Genomic DNA, 23,072 nt, shown 5'->3' with positions numbered 1-23,072 from the left:
TTAAATAACCTCACTTTACACCACAAGGAACTAAAAAAAGAAAATAAGTATTAAAGCAGAAATAAATGAAATAGAGACCAAATCAATAGAAAGTGTCAACAAACCAAGAACTGGTTCTCTGAAAAGAAAAACAAAATTGAAGCCTTTAGCTAGACTAACTAAGGAAAAAAGAGAGAAAGCTCAAAGAAATAAACATGAAAGAGGAGACATTACAACTGATACTACAGAAATACCTAGAATTATGAGACTACTCTGAACAATTATATGTCAAGAAATTATGTAAACTAAAAGAAATGACTACATTTCTAGAAACACACAACCTACCAAGACTAACACAGGAAGATGGAGAAAATCTGAACAGACCAGTTGTGAGTAAAGAGATTGAATCAGTAATAAAAAAAAAACCTCCCAACACAAGAAATCTCAGGACCAAATGTTTAAAGCAGAATTAACACCAGTCCTCCCCCAAACTTGTTCAAAATACCAAGAAGGAGAAACACTTTCAAACTCATTCTGTGAGGCCAGCATTACTTTGCTACCAAAATCAGATGAGACCACAAGAAAGAAAACTATAGACCAATATCCCTGATGGATATAGATGCAAATATTCTCAAGAGAATATTAGCAGACCGAATTCAGGAACACATTAAAAAGGATTATACACAATGAACAAATGGGATTTTATCCCTGGGATACAACGGTATTTCAACATACGCAAGTCAACAAATGCAAATACACTGCATCAATAAAATGATAAATATGACATGATCATCTCAATAGACAAAAACCATTTGACAAAATACAACACCCTTTCATGATAATTAAAAAAAAAAAAAACAACCTCTAACATGAGTACCGAAGGACTATAACTCAGCATGATAAAGGCCATATATGACAAACCAACAGCTAACATTATACTCACTGGAGAGAAATTAAAGCATTTCCCCCAGGATCAGGAAAAAAGCAAGGATGCCTACTGTCAGCAGTCTTACCCAATACAGTCTTGGGAGCCCTAGCCAGAGCAATCAGGCAAGAAATAAAAGGAATACACATTGGGAAGAAAGAAGTAAAATTACCATTATTTGCTGATGATGTGACCTTATATGTAGAAAATCCTAGAAAATCAGTTTAAAAAAAAAACTGTTGGAATTAATCAACAATTTCAGTAAAGTGTTACGATACAACATCAGTTGCATTCCTTTACACCAATGATGAATCCTCTGAAAAAGCAGGAAAACCATCACATTCACAGTAACATCAAAAACAATATTCTTAGGAATAAATTTAACAAAGGAAGTGAAAGATCTGTACAGTGAAAACTACAAAGCTTTGCTGAAAGAAACTGAAGAAGACACAGATAAATGGAAAGGCATCTCTGTCCGTGGACTAGAAGAATTAATATTGTTAAAGTGACTCTACTACTGAAAGTGATCTACAGATTCAGTGCAGTCCCCTTCAAAATACCAAAAGCATTCTTCACAGAAATAAAAGAAATAACCTTAAAATTTGTGCAGAACCACTAAAGACCCCAAACAGCCAAAAACAATCCTGAGAAAAAGAACAAAGTTCAAGGCATCACACTTCCTGATTTCAAACTACATGACAAAGCCGTAGTAATAAAAACAATACAAAAATAAATGACATCAACCAATGCAACAAAATAGCCCAGAACTAAACCCTAGCCTATACAATCAACTAATGTTCAACACGGGCACCAGGAACACTCAATGGGGAAAGGACAATCTCTTCAACAAATGGTGCTGGGGGAAACTGGAGAAAAACATAGAGAACAGTGAAGTTGGACCCCTATCAACACGACTCACAAAAATTAACTCAAGATAGATCAAAGACTTAAAGATAAGACCTGATATCATAAAACTCCTAGAAGAAGATATAGGGGAAAAGCCCATCAATAATGGTCTTGGTAATAATTCTTTTGGCATGACACCAAAGCCCAAACAACAATAACAAAAAATTAACAGATGGGACTATATCAAACTCAAAAGGTTTTGCACCGCAAAGGAAACAATTAACAAAATAAAAGGACAGCCTACAGAATGGGGAAAGATTTTTGCAATCCATATCACTTCTGTATGGAATCTAGAAAAGTTCTACCTGTAGAAAACACAGTGCAATGATGGTTACCAATGGCTGGGGGATAAGGGACAAGAGTGACAGTGTTTAAGACTGCAAACTTGTAATGAGTAGTAAATAGGTCAAGGCTAGTGTGCTGTGAGCATTTTACTGTGATTATGTAATACGGTGACTGTCAGTACATTGGCAATCATTACAATATAAGACTGTACAAAAGTAATGTGCTGTGTAGCTTTTTAAATTTATACAATGCTATGCATCGAATTTATTCCATAAGAAAAAAAGGAGGCTGATTGGTCTGTGGGCTATTAATATTCTTCACTTATGCTTGCATTCAACAAATATTTATTGGGCACTGTGCAGGAGTGAGTAAAGTCTGAGCGGTGTATGGTCCCAGGAACTCCATCCCATAGGGCGAATGGACACAGAACCTATTATAACAGCACAGTGCGGTGAATGGTACAATAGTATATCCATATCATATTATAGGTCCTCAGTGAGAGAGCAGCTGTGGCAGGTTCAAAGGTAGCAGAAGCTTACTGGAGGAAATGCTACCTGATTACATTTTAAAATACGAGGAGTTGATCAAACAAAGGATAAGAAGGAGTTTTCCAGGTAGAAGGGACAGCTTGGGCAAAGTTTCAGGTGGGGAAAAATAGCCCTACCACATGCCAGGATTTGTAACAGGTTTGGTGCTGGATACAGGCGGTGAGAGATCAAGTTGGATCTCTCAAGTTGGAGGGAGGGCAGGGACCAAGGACAGGAGGATCTGACTGTGAGGGAGTCTTGTGACTTTGGGGAGCCTCTACTATGTTTTAATCAAGGGAGATGCACTTGTAAACAGATCACTTCGGTGGTCATGGAAAATGTACTTGACAGGGACAAGACCGGAGGCTGAGAAACCATTTTGGAGCAGTTAAAGTGGCCCAGGTCAGGGATGATGATGGACTGGGAGGAGAGAATAAAGGATATACATTCCAGGAATATCTCTGAAGTACATGAGGAAAAGGAGAGCAGGCACAAGAAGGATTGCCAGGTTTTTGCTTTGGGTGATGAGATGATGAATGTTATACAAAGTAGAAGGAAATAAGCAGATTTGTGACTTTAAGTTCCTTATAAAGGTCCAGATGGGTAAAGATCTTACAAAGATATCCAGAAGGAAGTCTGAAGAAGGTTAGCCTGGTGATGTGAATTTGGAGCTTTTCAACTCTAGAGACAGTTGAGATCAAGTGCGTAGATGAAGCCACCATGGAGATGGCCTGTAGAGAGGAGGATGGGATGGTGATGGAGTCCTAAGGGTGTATGGACCGTACAATAGATAAAGGAACACTGTGAGAGATAAGGGACAGACCATCAAACCACATGATCATAGAAGCCATGGAATCCCTTTCAAGAAGGAAAGAACCATCAACAGAGACACATGTGGCTTAAACTAACAGTAAAATAAGAATGGAATGATGTCCATTAGATTTGGCTTTTGGGACATCACCACTGACTTGGAGATTTGCACAAAAATGGTGAGCTGGAGGCCAGGGGGCAGTAGACCGAGGAGTGAGTGGGGGCGGTGAAGTAAAGTCAGAGGTTCTAGATGACACTCTCGAGAAGTTACGTTCAAAAAAGTAGAGACAGACCCATACATACGGAGAGCAAACTGATAGTCGCCAGAGGGGAGGGGCAGGAGGATAGGCAAAATGGGCAAAGGGATAGCAAGGTACAGGCTTCCAGCTGCAGAACGAGTCAGTCACAAGGATGATGGCACAGCATAGGGAACATACTCGATGATCGTATCACGGTGCTGTGTGCGGACAGATGGCAGCTGCCCTTGTGGTGAGCACAAAGTAATATCTAGAGATGCTGAATTGCTGTGTTGTACACCGAGACCAACGTAACGTGTGTCAGCTACACTCCAAGACCAATGATAGACAGATGGAAGTTTAGTTCAAAAGGGAAAAGAAATTGTGCACCAGCCACACAGAGATGCAGTCAGGGGAGGGTTTTCTGAGAAAGATTTACATTTTGTTCTCAAACTAAGAGGAAGGGGTGGCGGGGCGGGGGGGTTGAAACTCTCTTTGGGAAGGAATGGCCAATGAAACACAGTTGCGAAGGGTCAGGGGAATAGCCCAGGGGGTAGGGTGGTCCAGGTCTGACCCTGAACAGGTTGCCTTATCCTCTGAGCTGGGGGAAAGGGGAGAAGGATGTGTGAGGCTCTTGGGGGGGGGGGGGAGAAAGTTGTGAAAGATCAGAACAGAGAAGCTCTACGTTGTGCATAGAGGGAGAAACCGGTTTCTCTTGAGTGGGGTAAAGCTTAGAGTAGCTACAGAAAGGTCCTAGAGGAAGAACTTGCCCAAGGCAAGGACGGGGTGATGGATGGCGGTGAAGGCCTAGATGCCTTTGTGATGTCTCATACCTCACGGGGCTGAGCTGATCTTGTTCAGCAGTCCTTGGCTTTGTGGCTGTAGAAACAGACCAAGGGAGGTGTGGCTCTGGCCCAAGAGCTCGAGGAAGGGGCAGGGCATGTGTTCTTCAGGTGATCACTGAGGTTGGGCTGGGTTGGGAAAGGGACCCAGAGCTGATGGAGCTGGAGAGTGAGGGGGTCACAGAGGTCAGGAGAGCACTCAGTGGGGATTTCACAGGGTGCGGGACACTGGGGGACCACAGGCTAGTCCATACAAAGAGGAGACATTTGGAGGTGCACTGATTACAAAGCCAGCAGGCTAAGGTTTTGATAATACTTTATTAGTCCAAACTGAGTTGGCCTGGAATGAGGGAAAGATTTGAACCAGTGAACAGAAGGTCTACGCGCATTAGAGCTGAGGGGAGATAGAGAGATTTGGGGCTTGTCTTTAAGATAGAAATGTTTGTTGTTTTTCTTTTTAAATGAGAAATCGATGACAGTTCTGGAAGTGACACTGTGTGGTGTTGGGGGGGCCGACCCCATCTCCTAAACCAGGTGGGTAAATTGTGGTGGCAAATAACATGGCAGAAGTTCTGGAGAAGCTGTGGCCTCAGGAGGAGTCAGGAGTTAGTTAAGGCAAAAGGCTATGGATTCGGGGCAGAGGCTGAGCCTCCAGGAGATCCCGTTGGCCTGGTGGAGAAGTCCAGGGCCAGAGTAGCTGGTGGCTTGGTCAGGAAAGAGGAAGGCAGCCTGGAAATGAGAGTATGGGGAAGTTTGGGTAGTCAGAGCAGAAGCTCACTTGGGGGGCGGGGGGTGGCAATTTCCAAAGAAGAAGTTCTCGAAGCCTTTGGGGACTAATGGGGTGCTCAAAGAATTCTGTTGGAAAGTTGACTCTCAGCGCACAGGTGAGCTGAGGTGATTAGGAGCGGTGAGGACAGCAGGTGGTGGAGGTCAGTCTGTCCACACCCCCTGAGGCCCCGGTGGTGGGAGAACTCATTTCAGGCAGGGGGAGGACCCAGGAGAGTATCCTCTGTCGGTGCCCAACCCAGGAGATCTGTTTGTTTTCAAGGTATCCTATCAGGTTATGTCTATATTGAAGAACAAAGTAATGATTGGGTTAATATAAATGTTCTTTGCAGTCTAGTAAATTTCTTCCCCCAAACTAACTTATTTTCTTTATTTTTATCCACATGGATATTATTCCTACAGGACTTACTGGCCAGACTTGGATGGGAAAATAAGAGAAGCATTAGTTTTGCGAAGCGTTAAAGTTCGACTCCTTATAAGCTTCTGGAAGGAAACTGACCCCCTTACATTTAACTTTATTTCATCTCTTAAAGCTATTTGCACTGAAATAGCCAACTGCAGTTTGAAAGTTGTAAGTATGATGTTGACTTCAGTATTATTACATAAAAAGGGCTGATTCCCTCCCCACGTCCGTGAAAGCTGTAGGCACACGCATTTGCATAAACTGCCAGTTAAGAACCAGGATTACGGTCTCTGACAGTGAGAAAATATTTCAAAAGTAGGATAAGTATTTTTTTTTTTTTTTTAAGACAAACACAGGAGAAAAAGAGCCTGGAACCCGTGTTTGCTGGAGCCCTCCCGGCCTCACCCTGTTTTCACACACTGCCTGTTGGGTTTTCTCTGCTTTGCTTGAACTGCCTCGTTCACCTGCCGTTCCTGTTTCTAAGTCTGTGACCATCAAAGGAGCGACACGTGCTCCTCCACAGTGTCCCACCACCACCACCTGAGCTCCAGTCCCTCGGGCTGGGTGCTAATCCACATACTTTGAGGGAGGCAAGATCAGGACCAGGTTTTCAGCTCAGTGTAGCAATGCCATAGCTCATCTTTGATTCTCCTCGGGTCCTCACATGTGATGCCTTCTTCCTCCCCTCTGGGCCTTTGCACACGCTGTTCCCTCTGCCTACAGCACTCTTTTCCTCTGTGCCTTATCTGACTAAGGCCCGCTAGTCCTTTAGGGCTCACCTTTTCCAACCCCCACTGCAGTCATTCGGTAAATGTACCCTGAGACCCTACTCTGTGCCAGGAACCCTTCTGGGTGATGGCTCTGTGCTCCATGCAGTCTTTAGGGACCAAGATGACAGGGACGTCACCATCCGCTCTGACACATAGCTTCCAAGGTAGTCCCAAGCCTCAGCATCCCCAGGCCAGGAAAGAGAATGGAGGACTGCCTGTGACGCATTTCCGGGGTGGACCTGGAGGTGTGAAGATCCCGTTAGCCTTTCTGCTGCTGCTCAGAAGTCGCCGGCCCTGCCACACCTAATGGCAGGGGAGGCGCGTTCCCAAAAAGACAAAGGAACAGGTCTGTGGGTCATCAGTCTGCCATTCTGGGCACCCACATGGAGAACCCTCACCCCCCATTGGGTACCACACAGCACAAAGTTCAGGACCTCCCAGAGACGTGCAGTTCTGGACCTCACAGTTTGATAAACAGAAACTAAAAAGAAAACGATTATGCATAAGACCCAAAACCCAGGCTGAAGTTACCTCCTCCCCAAATAACAGGGACAGGGGAAGGCCAGTTAAATGTATGTACCAGTAGCCACAGCCAAAAGTTTTGTTGCACATAATTCTGAAACATGACCAATATGCTTCCTTGCCCCTATACTTCTGCCTCTGCCTCCCGCCCCCTCCCCCCTTTCTCCCCCTTCCCCTCCTTTTCTCCCTCTCTCTCTCATTAATGGTGGCTTTATTCAGCTCATCAGACTTGGGTGGGAAGATTATACCGATTATGATTATTCCAGTTATCAGATCTTTGCTGCAGGATTGAGTCTTAACTGGCCTCAGTCACTTAAAAGTATTTTTCAAACTAATTTTCTGCTCTTAGGCTCCTAGCACAATCCGTTTTTCCAACCCATTGAAATACCAAATTTCCAGTATATCTGTTCTCTTTCCTGTCTGCTTACAAGCCAGCACACCTGATCCTGAGCTCATTCATCTCCTCTGATGACTTCCTGAAAGCACTAATAACAAACAACATATACTATTAACAATTTGTTCCCTATCCCTTGCCCTGTAGCCAGAGGTTTTTTGGGGGGGCGGGGAGTGGGGGGAGTGCTTGGTCTTCCTTCCAAATTAATGCAGGTTATGATTTTACCAAATACTTTGCCACTGCTTTGTTCTCCATTCCTTCCATGCTACAGTACCAATTTCCTTGTTGCCTGCTACCCATTGGGTAAACCGTTGTTACATCTGTTACATCTTTATCATTACTCTATGGCAGCATCTCATTTCACTTTGCCTAGAAGTAGTAAGTGCTTAATATTTTTTTTTAAATGAAGGAATTTAAGTTCATGAGTATAGACAGTTGGACAGGCACTGAATTACATACTTTGTATGTACTATCTAATATTCACAACTACACTATGAAGCAGGAACATTTATATTGTAAAGACAGAAATTTATATTGTACATTGTAAAGACTTGAGAAGCTACACATCTGACATATATTTCTGGGATAAACAAAAATATAGATAAAATGTTCTTTAACTCATTCATACCATTAAATTTTTTTTAAAGTTGAAGTTATCAACAATATAAAGACATAAAATTCTAGGATTTACCATAAATTTCAAAAAATTGTGATTCTCATGTAGATTACATTTTAATCTCCCTAATATTCTAATAATATTGATGGAAAACAGAAATTTTTTTTCCATTTACCTGGTTTTTATAAACTGTGGTAGCCATGAACATGTCTGAATTCACAAATCAGTATTAGAAATAGAAACAGGTCTGTAAAGCCTACAGCTAACATCTTACTCAATGATGAAGAGTTGAAAGCTTTTCCTTTAAGATCAGAAACAAGAAAAGTGTTCCAGCTCTTACCACTCCTATTCAACATAGTACTGGAAGTCCCAGCCAGAGCAAGAAAAGGAAATAAAAAGTATCAGAATTAAAAAGGAAGAAGCAAAATTGTCTCTATTTGCAGATTACATGATTTTCTATATATAAAATCATAAGACTCAACCCAAAAAATGTTGGATTTAATCAATGAATTAAGCAAAGTTGCAGGATATGAAATTAAATACAAAAACCAGTGGTGTTTCTACACACTAACAATGAAATTTCTGAAAAAGAAATAAAGACATAGATTCCATTTATACTAGCATCAAAACAACAAAATACTTAGGAATAAACTTAACTAAGGAGATGAACCATTTCTATGCTGAAAACTATAAGACAATGATGAAAGAAATCGAAGACAATGCAAAAAAATGGAAAGGTATCCCACATTCACAGATTAGAAAAATGGATATTGTTTAAACGTTAATACAACCAAAGCCATCTATAGATTCAATGCAATCCAATCAAGATTCCAATGGCATTTTTACAGAAGTAGAAAAAACGCTCATAAAATTTATGTGGAACTGCAAAAGACCCTGAATAGCCAAAGAAATCTTGAGAAAGAAGAACAAAGAAGCAAGTATTACACTTCCCGATTTCAGGCTATGCTATAAAGCTACGGTCATCAGATATGGTACTAGCATAAAAACAGACAAATAGACCAATGGAATAGAACCAAGAGCTCAGAAATAAACCCAAGCATATGCAACCAACCAATATTTGACAAGGGAGCCAAGAATACTCAATGGGAAAAAATATAATCTCATCAACAAATGGTGTGGGATAACTGGATATCCACATGTAAAAGAATGAGACTGGACCCAAATCATACACCGATCACAAAAAATGAACACAAAATGGATTAACGACTTAACTGTAAGACCTGAAACCATGAAACTCCTAGAAGAAAACACAAGAACGAAGTTGCTTGACATGGATTAAGGTAATAATTGGGACATCTAAAATACAAGCAACAAAATTAAAAAGAAATAAAGTGAAAAGATCACCTATGGAAGGGGAAAAATGTTTGCAAACATATATTTGATAAGGGCTTAATACCCAAAATCAATCAAAAACTCATACAACTGAATAACAAATAACCCAATTAAAAAATGGGCAAAGCACCTGAACAGACATTTCTCCAGAGAAGATATACAGAGGGCCAAGAGGTACATGAAAAGATGCTCAACACTGCTAGTCATTAGGGAAATGCAAACCAAAACCGCTGTGAGATACCATAGCATGCATGTTAGGACAGCCATCATCAAAAAGACAAGAGATAACAAGGATGTGGAGAAAAGGGAGCCTGTGTGCACCGTTGGCAGGAATGTAGATGGGCACAGCCACTATGGAAAATAGTATGGAGAATCCCCAAAAAATTAAAAGTAGAACTACAGTGATTAAGCAATTCTATTTATGGGGCTATATCCCAAGGAAACTAAAACACTAACTCAAAAAGGTATCTGCACCTTTGTGTTCTTAGCAGCAGTATTCATGGTAGCCAAGACATAGAAACAACTTAAGTGCCCATCAGTGGATGAATGGATAAAGAAGTGGTGGTATACCTATACAACAGACTATCATTCAGCCAGAAAAATGAAGAAATACTACCATTTTTGACAACATAGGTGGACCTTGAAGGCATTATTCTAAGTGAAATAAGTCTGAGAAAAACAGATACTGTAAGATATTATATGTATAATCTAAAATTGAAAACAAAAACAAAGAACACAAAGTCATAGAAAAAGAGATGAGACTTGTGGTTACAGGGGGGGTGGGGTGTAAAGGTAGGGGAGACGGGGAATTGGAGGAAGGTGGTCAAGGGTACAAATTTCCAATTACAAGATAAATACTAGAGATTTAACGTACAGCATGATGACTACAGCTAACACTGCTACGTGGTATGCAGGTTAAGTTGCTAAGAAAATAAATCCTAAGAGTTCTCATTACAAGGAGAAATTTTGTTTATTCTTCTTTCTTACCTTTTTATTGTATCTATATGAGAAGATAGATGCTAGCTGGACGTATTGTGTGTCATGTCACGATATGTGTAAATCAAAGCATACTGTGGTACAACTTAAATTTATACAGTGATAGATGTCAGTTACTCCTCAGAAAATGGAAAGAAACAGGTCTATGATCACTATTATGGATCTGTTTTCCACACCAGATTTGCAAGTGAACGTGATAACCAGGAGTGGGATCGGGGCACCACTCTCAGTTTGGAATCAGATAATCAGGGATTAGAGGAAACACTGGTACGGTCCCAGGAAGCCAGGCAGAGACCCCGGAGAACAGAGTCCGTTTGTGCTCGGTACCTTTCCATGGATGAGAGAATCCTGGGGGTTATTTCAGCTCGGGGGTGGCATTTTCTAGATAACTGAAGTGGTACGTGGGACACCGTGGAAAAGCAAGTGAAGCACTGTACTCCCAGCGCTTAGCAGGACGCTGGCACAAAGCAATCAAAACGTGTGTGTTGGGTGGATGGATGGGAGGAAGGAAGGAATCAAAAAAGGTAGCTGATGAAGAGTGTTCAGGAAGGATCTGTGAACCAGGGAGTGAAGGGAGCAGGAAGCATGTGGACGTGGAGTCATTTTAGCACACTCTAGTGTGCTGGAAAAGGGTGAAGAATCTGCCGGGTGAGCTGATTCACTCCAAGTTCAGTACACGTAGTCAGAGGAGCGCCATTGCCAGACTTACCAAGTTCAGCAGTGTCGTAAGATACAGGCCTGACTATGATTTAGATATGACAGTACCCACAGATCAGGAGATGAAGGCCATTGGAAAGACTGTTTTATTCACAAATCTCAAGAGAAGGGAGCAAGATGGGAAGTCCCAGGGTCATCGGGGAGGCAGGAGTGAGGGAAACATGGACAAGAACTTTTGTTTTGGTTTACAGGGTTGGGGAAGGGGCAAGGCAGGATAAACCCAGTTAGGACTAGCAAGTTGAATGACTTCGGTGGGCTCTTGGGCCCAGGGGCTGTCCCTAGTTGTCTGGTACCTGACCCTGGGGTGATTAGGGCAGGTGGATAGTGGCCCAGAGTGGGAGCCCATAAAGGAGGTGGTTCAGGGTATGGACCATGGACTGTTTGGGTTACGTATGAGAAGTGTTCTCACAGGCAAGTTGTTTGCTATCTCCAGGAATTAGCCAGCCCTCGGGAGGGCAGTCCCCCAGGCTCAGCATGGCTCAGATGTCAAAGCATCGGAACACAGAAAAGAAGACGTGACTAATACAGAAGCAGAGGGAAGAAAGTCTAGGGCCTACCACACATGGTGCCTTTGCTCGCCCCTCTTCTCGAAGACACTGCCCGTTGAAATCTCCATTATGAAATATTAAGTGCTCTCATTTAAGATTAGCAAGAAATTACAAGGAACGCAGAAACCATCCTTTTATTCTCTTCTTAGTCAAGAGATCACTCTCAATGGGTGGGCCATCCTGTGAGCTCGGTCACGGTTCAGGTCTCGTCTGAGCAGTTACCAGTTCTAGCAGATTCTGGAAAAACCAGCCCACCTACCTCCACTGTCAGCCCCCTCTCAGCCCACCCACCCTATGCCCCAGGCCTGAGAGGTGCTTTTGGAGTCACAGTAAGTTGAAATTCAGGATTCACAGTCTGAAGTGGTGATTTGTTTTTGACTTATTAAAAGAGCTTGCAGACCAAGGTGTTGAGATGCAAAGCATTTGTTCTCTTGCCAAAATCTCTTTTGACCTTTGCAAATCCCCAGCTGAATCACCTAGTCATTGACAGAGGGCCTGCTGCTTTTATAATGCGTGCAACAGAGGAACATTATTCAGTCCGTTAGCATGCGTGACAGAGAGCACCCAGAGGCAGACCTCAAATACCAGTGCACCCTGATGAGTAAGACAATGAGAATTAAAGAAACTTCTGGCCTTCACCCTGTTGAAAGAATGAATTTTATGCTCATTTTGCAGCTTAAAAGTGTTAATTATAGATCTTGTTGAGCGTGCTAATTTTCCCTCTTGTTGCCTATATAGATGGGAGAACAAAAATAGCTTCCTCTATATGGAGCAACAAGATTGTGGCTTTGATAACGCAGCATGAGGTCGACTGTGGATATTTGGAGAAGAAACCCTTTTGTGCTCCTGAACAAAACCAAAAATGTTCCCTATTCACCCGCTTTCTTGATTTGCTTATTTTGGTGTCTTACAGAAATTTTTCGATCTGGAAAGAGAGAATGTGTGTGCTACAAAAGAACAAAAGGATCACACCTTTCCTAAATTAAACCGCAACAAGTACATGGTGACGGACAGCGCGGCTTATATTGGTAGGTGTCGGGGCTGTTGGGCTCCTTGGGGGACCACGGGACCATGCAGGCCAACGGTGGTCCCACCGTGGTCTTCCATGCCCTGCAGGCCCTGGAGGAAACAGGACGGGGAGGACAAACACCCTTGAACTTAACATCTCCTCTAGGGCTTGGTTCAAGTATGAGGACACCATAGAAGATATTTTTAATAAGTGTTTTCAGAAATTCTTTGGCCCACTTGTTTCGTGTTACAGGTGAGGACGTGAGTGGCTCACGAAAGGCAAGTGCCAGGGGCACCCAGGTGGCTCGGTCAGTTGGGCGTCTGCCTTCAGCTCAGGTCATGATCCCGGGGTCCTGGGATGGAGCCCTGCATCGGGCTCCCTGCTCAGGGTGGGGTCTGCTTCTCCCTCTGCCCCTCACCCTGCTCGTGTTTTTTTCTCTTACTCTGGCTCTCTCTCAAATAAATAAATAGAATTTAAAAAAAAAAAAAGAGTCCTGAGAGTTAAATGAACACAGTGCTCCCTTCCCACCCACCGTACCTCAGCCAGCCTGTCCTGAGTCACAGGAGGCTGACCTGACAGCAGGTCAGCACAAGGAGCACTGCCTGGACAACCGTCCCTCCTCCACTGCTCTGTAAATGTCTGCCCTTGGAGAACTTGCTTACGCTCTCTAAGCCTCAACATCCTCTGTACAATGGGGCCCATAACAGTTTCTACTTTGTTGGGTGAAATTTAAGCAGAATAATATATGCAGGGTACCTTGCACAATTAGAATCCCAGCACATAGATAATAATGGATTCGTGTCAGCTGTTATTTTTAGGGTAATAACACTCCAGATGCTGAAATCATACCAGCTGGTGGAATTACTAATGTGTCCGTCTGTGCTCCTTTCCTACAGTGTGCATGAGTCCAGAGTAATCCCTTAACTGGTACCATCAACATCGGAGTGGAAATTGTTATCTATAAAAGACGGGACATAAATCCCAGAATGGTAGTCTGGCTATTACATTGTACAGAGGACATGGCAGGCTCAAAGCAGAAAAGAAAAACGTGTGTGGGATGGAAGAATATGGAATATGGTGTTTTTTTCCCCCCAGTTCAGTGAGTGAGTAAAGAGTATGGTGTTTTTGCTTTGTAAAGCACTTTATCTCATTTGATTTTTTTTTTCCTAAGATTTTATTTATTTGACAGAGAGATAGAGAGGGAGCATAAGTAGACAGAGTGGCAGGGAGAGGGAGAAACAGGGTCTGCACTGACCCAGGAGCCCAATGCGGGGCTCAGTCCCAGGACCCGGGGATCATGACCTGAGCCGAAGGCAGCCACATCTGACTGAGCCACCCAGGCACCCCCACGCCTCTGTTTTCTTATCTGTAAAATGGGTATAAAAGTATCCACCCTTTGGTGGTGGTATAAAAATTGAAAGAGATAATATAGGAAAAGCTCCAAACACTGGCTCTCATCTGTCTCAATCCTTAGTAAATATGGATTTTTGGCTCTCTCTTTTCTTCTCCCTGTACGATATATTTTTAGAATACACTTTTTTTTTTTTTTTTTTTTTTTTTAGAGCAGTTAGGTTCACAGCAAAACTGAACAGAAACTACAGAATTCTCACATCCCTGGGCTCCTCACACACGAAACACAACCTGCCCCATTATCAGCCGGCCCCACAAAGTGGTGCATTGGCTACAATGGGTGAACCGACACCGATATTGATGTACAGTGGGGGTTTACTGTCTTTTTTTTTTTATTTTATTTATTTATTTGACAGATCTCAAGTAGGCAGAGAGGCAGGCAGAGAGGGGGAAGCAGGCTCCCCGCTGAGTAGAGAGCCCAATGCAGGGCTCAATCCCAGGACCCTGGGGTCATGACCTGAGCTGAAGGCAGAGGCCTTAACCCACTGAGCCACCCAGGCACCCTGGGGGTTCACTATCGATGTGACATTCTGTGGGTCCTGACAAATGTGTAATGACGTATATGCACGATTACTGTGTCATAGTCATTTCACTGTCCTACCCGTCCTCTGTGCTCCCTGCCTCCCTGCCAGCTCCTGGCAACCACTGATCTCTTTTACGGTCTCCATTGTTTGGGCTTTTCCAAGTTCTCACATAGTTGGACTCAAATAGTGTATATCCTTGTCAGGTTGGCTTCTCCTACTTAGCAGTATGCGTTTAAGCTTCCTCGGGATCTCTGGATGGCTAGATAGCTCCTGTGTTCTTTGCGCTGAATAATATTCCACTGTCTGGAGGGATCAGTTCATCCATTTACCTTCAGGACATCTTGGTTGCTTCCAGGTTTTGGCAGTTATGAATAAGCTGCTATAAACATATGCACACACGTTTTTGTGTGGACATGTTTTCAACCCCATTGGGTAATGGCAAGGAGCATGACTGTCCTATCGAATGATAGGACGATATTGAGTTTTGTGAGAAACTGCCAAACTATCTTCCAAGGCTGCTCTACCATTTTGGATTCCCACCAGCAGAGACAGAGAGTTCTGCTGCTCCACATCCTTGTCAGCATTTGGTGGTGTCAGTTTTCCAGATTTTGGCCATTCTCGTAGGTTTATAGAGGTACCTCCTTACTGTTTTAATCTGCATTTCCTTGATAATAGATGTGGAGCACTTCTTCATATGCTTTTTTACCATCTGAATATCATCTTCGATGAGGTGTCTTTGGCCCATTTTTTTCAGTATCATCTTGGATGAGGTGTCTTTGGCCCATTTTTTTCAATATCATCTTGGATGAGGTGTCTTTGGCCCATTTTTTTCATCAGGCTTTTCATTTTCTTATTGTTGAGTTTTAAGAGTTCTTTGTATATTTGGAATAACAGTCTTTTATCAGGTGTGTCTTTTGCAAATATTTCCTCCCAGCCTGTGGCTTATCTCTTTATTCTCTTGACTGTCTTTCACAGAGAAAACATTTTAAATTCTAATGAAGTCCAGCTTATCAGTGATTTCTTCCCTGGATTGTGCCATTGGTGTTGTGTCTAAAAAGTCCTCACCAAACCCAATGTCATCTAGATTTTCTTATTTGTCATTTTCTAGAAGTTTTATAGTTTTGCATTTTACATTTTTCTTTGATCCATTTAGAGGTATTTTTTGTTAAAGGTGTAGGGTCTGTGTCAAGATTCCCTTTTTTGCGGGTGGATGTCATTCTTCCAGCGCCATTGTTGGAAAGACTAGCTTTGCCCCCCTCGTATTGCCTTTGCTCCTCTGTAAGGATGAGTTCACTCTATCTACATGATCTGTTTCTGGCTATTCTAATGCATTTTTAAATGAGTTCATTTTACACACAGCATTTTGGCAAAACATTTAATTCCCTAGAGCAAGGCATAGTCCTTGTATAAAAATATTTAAAAAGCATCCAGAGGGAAAATTCAGTGATAATTTAAATAATTATCAGCACGTTCTGGAAATCTCAAGTCGTCACGCGGACACCTGCTGAGAATGCGGAGTTAAGAATAATCCACACTAGATCTTACGTGGAAGTATAGCTCATTAAATCTTCACGAGACTTAACAGAACATTCCCGAACAGTACTGTCTCTCTAATTTTGAATTCCCTGGAGTGTATTTGAGTCTGGCTTGGTGGATTTGTCCAGAAGATGGTTTGAATTGTTGGAGGGCTGACAAGGGGGTGGTGGGCTAATCGGAGGCACTCAGAAGGCTCACTGAGGTACACATACCTTCCCAGTGAGCTTATCTGTACCTGCGCCATGGCTCCAGGATGGCCGTATAGTTCTCCCGCTGCCCGGCCCCGTGCACGCATTCAGGAAGCCACGATGGCAGGCTCAGCCCTGGATGGAACCGTGTTCCAGTTGAGAAAACACGGACGCAGGTCTATGATTCTGAACTTGAGCCAAACCATGAGGAAGTGAAAGGTGGGAAAACATGATCACCCTGGTGGAGGGAGGCCTCTGTGGGCCTGAGAAAGCGCTGTCTAGGGCTGGAGTTCCAGAGAAGAACCTAATTAAAGCTTTGGAGAATCAAAGGTGCAGAATCTTGGCTCCATCCACTGTCTTGAAGGGAAAAGTCGAATCTCACAAAATAAGGCTCCAAAATAAGGCTCCAAAATGTTGTGACTTCTCTCCCCTTATCTTTTCGTCTTCTCATGCGGCCCCCAAAGCCTATCCCCATCTCCGTGTCGCTCAGAGTGTGTGGTCCCTAGAGGAGAGGAGCTCAGTGCAGCCCGATGCTCCAGCCCTAGTGGCTGCCGCTGAAGCCCAGAGGTGGGGGAGGGGAATGCACAGTTGGTACCACGCAGGCCTTTAGGATCAGACGTGACACAGAACAGAAGCTGAGGTGTGGGCTGTGGGGTCCGACCTGGCTTTGAAACTCAGCTCTGATATTTTTCCACTCCAGTGTTGGACAAAGTACGTGACCTTTCTGTGCCTTCATTTCCGCATCGGTACAATGGAATATTATCTCCTCATAGGCTCGCAGTGGGTATTGAATGAGATCATGTAATGAGGGAACGAATTCACCGCCTGGCACTCAGCTGTGGGGACGAGACTTGAGCGTTTAGTCACAAGTCCTCGGAAAGGCGTGCAGGAGCACAGGGGTCTTCTGTTCATGGGATGACTTGAAGGTGCTACCTGCCAGCGGGTTCCAGAATAACTCTTAACCTGCATTTGCTGCTGATCCCCAGTTTGAGAAGTCCAAGCATGTGTTTCTGTGGCATTGAATGTCACGCAGACCTGCCACCACTGAGCATGGCCATGTGTCTGACAGCACCTGGTCAGAAACAGCTCTGGAAGAGACTCCAACACCATATCATGAACCCTTTGGTGGACGGTTCCCTCATTTATAGCAACAAAATTCATCCAACGTCATGTCTGTCATGAAACCATCAGGGGTAACAGTGTGGTGTTTGGGGAGTGGCGGGAGACAGTGTGAGATGGAGGACAGAGAGAGAGAGGGAGAAGAGTTTGATCTCTATGCTGATATTTTATTTAGGGATCCAGTGTTAGGCCCCGAGGAATAAAGTCAAGGAGTGCAGTGGGAGAAAAGGGAACTACTTCCGCTATTCCAGGAAGTGCTGGTGGAAAGGGGAGTTCATACGTGCGGGGCCTCCAGAGAGCAGAGGAGGGCCCACAGGACGAGCGCCAGGAAGGAGCAGATATCAGCTCTCTGTGGGTGTCTCTTCCTGCCCAAATGACTGCAGGGCCTTGGGTCAGGGAGGCTCAGTGTCTTATTCAGCAAATATTCCTACATTGATGGCTGAAGAGACTCTGGGGGCCTAGAAATCAAGCTTTACACTTAACACGCTTTCCGTTTTCTTTATGAAACCAGCTCTGAACCAAAGAGGAGCACAAAACTGAGAGCTGAGACCAGACCCAGGCCAGCAGTAATTCAAGAAATCTTTTTTTAGTGAGAACACTGCTTCCTTTATGGTATTATAAATAGTCTGTGGAGACCTGGGTCCACCATTGGTCAAATTTGCTCACCTTTCTGAGCCTCAGGCCTCTCATCTGTGGAACGGGTGTAAATCCTACCAACTATGAAAGATAATGGATACAAATGCCAAGTCCAGTGCTTTGCTCATAGTAGGCACTTAATAAAGGACAGTTTCTCTCCCCTAACCAAGGCCCTTATATCCCACTTCTTTCCTAACTCTTCCCCAACATGTTCCAAGATCCCATCATATTTTTGTCCACATCTGTCTGCGGGTGTGGCTCTCTAACTTCCTAATTGATGTCTCCGTGTATCTCTTCTGACTCAACAAAATGCTTTCCTGACTCAGGCAGCCAGAGTTGGGAATCCTTTCCCTTGCCCTCATGACACTGTGTGCATTCATCTCTCTGCGTTATAATCATTGTTTCTCCTTCCTGGACGCCTTGAAGTCAGGGACTGTCATTGTTTGGTTTGTATCATGGCCTCAGGTACCCACCTGGTAGACACTAGACACTCAGGAAATGTGCATTAAATGAAGGACAAAAAGATCAAAGAAATGAACTGTACTGAACCTTCCTGAGAAGAAAACTTTCTTCTCCCACTAGAGTCTTCTCCCCAATGATTGCCAAGATAGGAGATTCAAGTGGGACTTTGGGGTAGTCTCTCCTTTTATCTACTCCCCCATTGAAGATGGACTACACATGAGTGACCTAGATATGATTGGCCCCTTCCAGGAAAGATTCCAGCCTTACTACCCAGAGGCTGAACCACGTCCCCCCCCCCCACCAAATTCTTATGTTAGAAGTTATAACTCCCAGTACCTCAGAATATGACCTTATTTGACGTGAGAGTCTATACTGAGGTCATCAAGTCAGAATGAGTTCATCAGGGTGAGCCCTGATCCAATTTGACCAGTGCCCTTATAAATAAGGGAAATTTGGACCCAGAAAAGACATGCAGAGAGGGAAGAGAATGTGAAGAGACATGGGGAGAAGCTGGCCATCTTACAAGCCTAGGGGAGCGGCCCGGAACAGATTCTCTGTCCCGGTAGGAACCAACCCTGCCGCCATGTTGATTTTGGACTTCTGGCCTCCAGAACTATGAGACGATAGATTTGTCTGGTTTAAGCTGCCTTGCTGGTTTAAGCGGTGGGCCTTGGTTACGGCAGCCTTAGCAAACCAATAACACACTGCCCCACACCAGGCAGCTGTGCTGGGGAGCCACCATCATAGCAGCTGCCTTGCTTCCCAAGCCAAGAAGCCAGCTCCTGGAACGGGGAACTGACCTACAGGCCGAGCAAGGAGAGGATTGTCTATTCAGACAGGAACTGATCCTCCTCCTCTGGCTTCAGCCTTTTCTTCGACAGGCAAGCTTGTGAGCACTTTAATCAGAACCCCTCGTCTGTACGTCCGGATCAGATGTTGTCTCTTGAGAAGGTAGTAATTGTTCACAGGATTTTTAAGTGTATTCCTATATATCCTAAATGTTGCTGTATTTAGTGTGTCTTGTGAATGTCAATAAGAAATAACATTTACCAAAAAAAAAAAAAACCCAGCAGATTCCTTGTTTTGAGTTTCAAGTTGAGCAAAGCTGAAGAAAATGCCAAAATAATATGCAATATTAATACGCCATATGTAAGGCCTCTTGGAATTTTTTTCCTCAGCTGTCAACACAATTCAGTCTCCATGTCATCATCATCATTTTTTTTTAAATAGAATCTGCTCAGTGTTTCATTAAACGGGGACTGTTCTCCCGTGGCTCTTAACTCGGCACCGTTCTCTCCTTTGTTCATTGGCAGGCAACTTTGACTGGGTGGGGAATGACTTCACCCAGAACGCCGGCACAGGCCTCGTTATCAACCAGGCGGACGTGAGGAACAACAGGAGCATCATCAAGCAGCTGAAGGATGTGTTTGAGCGGGACTGGTACTCGCCCTACGCCAGGACCCTGCAGCCGACCAAGCAGCGGAACTGCTCTGGCCTGTCCAGGCTCAGACCCCCCACCAACAAAACTGCCACGTACCCCCTCAGCGCGAAGGACCCCGCCAGCGTATCCCGTGAAGGAACAAACTGACAGGACAGCTTGTCTTTCCTATTTATGTAGAAGGGACTTGAGGAGAGTTTAAAAAAAAAAAAAAACCACACAATTTAATATGTCTTTTTTAGGGAAAAAGCACACTTCCACAAAAATATTTTCCGCACGCCATGTAATATCTTATCTAACAATATCTTAGCGGCGTGTACACGAAGTTTAGGACTTTTGTATTTGTTACTCCTAACAGAGAATGTCATTTCAGCTTGGAAGTTAGTTTTTACGTTTGCATACCGATTTTAAAACTCTCATGCCTCTTCCTTCCTAGTTTTAGACCTTTTTCTGCTGACCCAACTGGTCGGTCCTTTCGAAGCTTAGCATGAGGTAAATGCTTTCACACCCTTCTGAGATCTGCTTCTTAGGCGAGTGAGGCTTTCACCACAGCCAAGGGACTGATCCAGCCAAGTACTGAGCCCGTAAACCGTCTCCAAGACCCATGCAGTCATCCGAGCGTGAACAGCTCACACCTCATGCCAGCCTCGGCACGCTCGAAAACCACCCTTTGGCCTCTTCATTCATTTTCTTCAAATACCGTACCTTTTACTTGGTACCATTTTTTTCTCTTCTCAGAGAATGTCGTCCTTAGCATCAGCGTCCCTCTGTCCACCTCCACGCTAGTTCCAAGTATGGCAACGTTTCTTGGAAATGTATGAATTCCTCCGAATGGATACCAAGTGGAAATAGCAGTCTTTAATTTTCACCTTCCAACTGCATTTCCCCCTCAAATTAAGAGTTTAAAAACCACAGCCAGCAATAGGTATCTTTTCTCTCAAGCTCGGAAAAATTAGGTAGCTACCTGCGAAAATCCAGCAAGCAATTAGGTCTGCATTATGAGAATAAAGTAGTTTCTCACATTTTTTTTTTTTTTTGTTAGCTTAATGGTATTAAATCAGCAAGATCTCTATGCATCCGTGGATTTTAATTTCTTTAGAATCATTCATTATGCTGTTAAGGGTATGCCAGCAAACCTTTATAGAGCTATTTAATATACCAAATGCTTTTCAGAGAAATGCAATTTAAATACTGTGCTTCACATATTTTACTAAGAAACAAAAATATTGGATTATTGTTCTATAACGTCATCATGTGTTGCTGTTTTCTATCTATACAATATATAGCCCTATATTAATAGAGACTGTTGCCCCCCGTCAAGACAGGCATGGCCTCTTTAGAGCCCAGAGCAGGTGGTCACCAGGATGCCAGTCTCAAGGTCGCTCCTAACCCCCGCGGGCCTGGAACAGGGTCCTGCTCTCCTTGGCCTCGGGTTTCTTTTGGTAACGTAGGGACGGTCGTACCTACCTCGCGTAGATGTTGTCACGGTAGGAAATATTTATAACTTGTTTTGAAATCAAAAGAACCTATATAAATGCTAAGCATTGTGATGTATAATCTTTTCCTTGAACTAATCTTTGTGGTACCCTGAGATAATCCATACTGGGTTCTCACAGAGAGCCTACAAAGGAAAACAAATCCACAGCCTTCAGCTGTCGGTGTGGGTACACACAGGAACTCTGAAGCTGTGCTGGAGATCGGGACTGTCATCACTGTGATGGAACATTTTGTCGGGTCACTTTGGCATAAGTAACATCCATATAAAACAGGACATTGTGTTAGGGATCTTCTTGAGGACCAGTATATATATATGTGTTTTCAGAGCAAGGAAAAGCAATCTCAATTACTACCTTTTATATCTAGAGACTTGCTTTTCTAGAAAAAGTTCTGAGTCTCATCCTGTGGGTTCCATTGGTGCAGAAGGGCCATGTGGGTCAGCTGATGGTCACGTAGCTTCTTTCTTTGTTGCTTCCAACATAGGCCTTACTGGATATATGACCCGTCAGTGAAGACAGCCGGGCAAGATGGGGAGGTCCTTAATGGAAGTGTTCACCACTAGTGGCTAGGCCATGAGACTCTAAATATTTACCATTTAATTTATTTTAAATATTGAGTAGGGGGACGGTCCTGCCAGCCATCTCGCTAAAGTAAAGGTGGTTTTGGAAATGATTTTAAAAAGAAAGAAAACTAAAGAATAAGCAGAGTGGGCATGGAGACAAGCAAACATACCCGGTTCGGTCCTGGGCAAAGAAGAGCAACCGGGGCTGGGTTCGAAAGGGAGTCCAAGGGGGAGACATGCTGTTGTCTCCTGGAGTGCGCGTCCCAGCTGAGGGACAAGCGTTGGCTTGGCATAAGGGAGCCCCTTTCACTGTCCCTCACCTTCCCATGTGATAGGAGAGAACTGAATCCTTTATAAAATGACTGTCTTTGCCATTTTGCGCTGAGCCCATAAGTAAGGTGGCACCAGGAACCGTGTCCCGGGACTTCGTGCCACAAGGGCCAGCAGCAGCAGAGTGCCCCCTGCCCTGTGGCCCAGAGGCCCACCTCCTCAGCCAGGACACTGACTTCAGGAGACAAAGCTGGCCTCCAGGCAGCTGGGAAAACAGCCCCTGCACAGAGTTTCATAAATGGGCCGGGTTTCCTGAGAGTGTTCAATTCGGCAGAATCTTCTTTTGCATTTGGATGCTTTATGTGCCCCTCTAGAAGTGGCCTTCCTCTCTTTCCAACTCCATGTCTGTGCTAAACAGATGAGTAACTTCCATCCTGCTCCCCCCCCAAACGCCCCACCAATGATTTCCCAAGAAGGAAAGAAGGCAAAGCAAAAACACGTGAATTCGAGACAATCTGACGATGCCCTTGCCAGAAATTAGGAGCAAGAGGCTAACTGCTAACTTCCATTGTTTTTCTCGATAAATATTCCAGGAGTTAATTTCCCAAAGGGGAATATGAAAAGGAATGCAAACACAGTCCAAGACCATAGTTTAGAGTTCTGTGTCACTTCCATTAACCTGGTGCCTTATTTATTCTCAAGCATTGATTTTAAATCGTGATTCACTCTACGGGAATACTTCTGCTTCCCGTGGGGTCTGGTGAGGCCTTCCGACGGGCCTTCCGGGCTAAGTGCGTGAGCGTCGA

The 23,072-nt window shown here is 43.9% G+C and overlaps 1 protein-coding gene across 1 annotated transcript in view; it reads left to right on the top strand.

Annotated features, from left to right (window-relative positions):
• The window catches only part of LOC111150878 (phospholipase D family member 5), a 378,454-nt gene extending 358,311 nt beyond the window's left edge, over positions 1 to 20,143 (top strand). The window contains exons 8-10 of the mRNA XM_022508546.1: positions 5,699 to 5,867; positions 12,529 to 12,643; positions 19,813 to 20,143. Coding sequence (XP_022364254.1) covers positions 5,699 to 5,867; positions 12,529 to 12,643; positions 19,813 to 20,087 — 559 coding nt within the window. The 3' untranslated portion in view covers positions 20,088 to 20,143. The remainder of the gene's footprint in view (positions 1 to 5,698; positions 5,868 to 12,528; positions 12,644 to 19,812) is intronic.
• Positions 20,144 to 23,072: the final 2,929 nt, after the last annotated feature.

The sequence above is a fragment of the Enhydra lutris genome, unplaced genomic scaffold (genome assembly GCF_002288905.1).
Source record: "Enhydra lutris kenyoni isolate GAN:26980312 unplaced genomic scaffold, ASM228890v2 scaffoldscaffold24, whole genome shotgun sequence".
In the NCBI taxonomy this organism is placed as follows: domain Eukaryota; kingdom Metazoa; phylum Chordata; class Mammalia; order Carnivora; family Mustelidae; genus Enhydra; species Enhydra lutris.
This window is presented reverse-complemented; position numbering and strand designations above follow the sequence as displayed.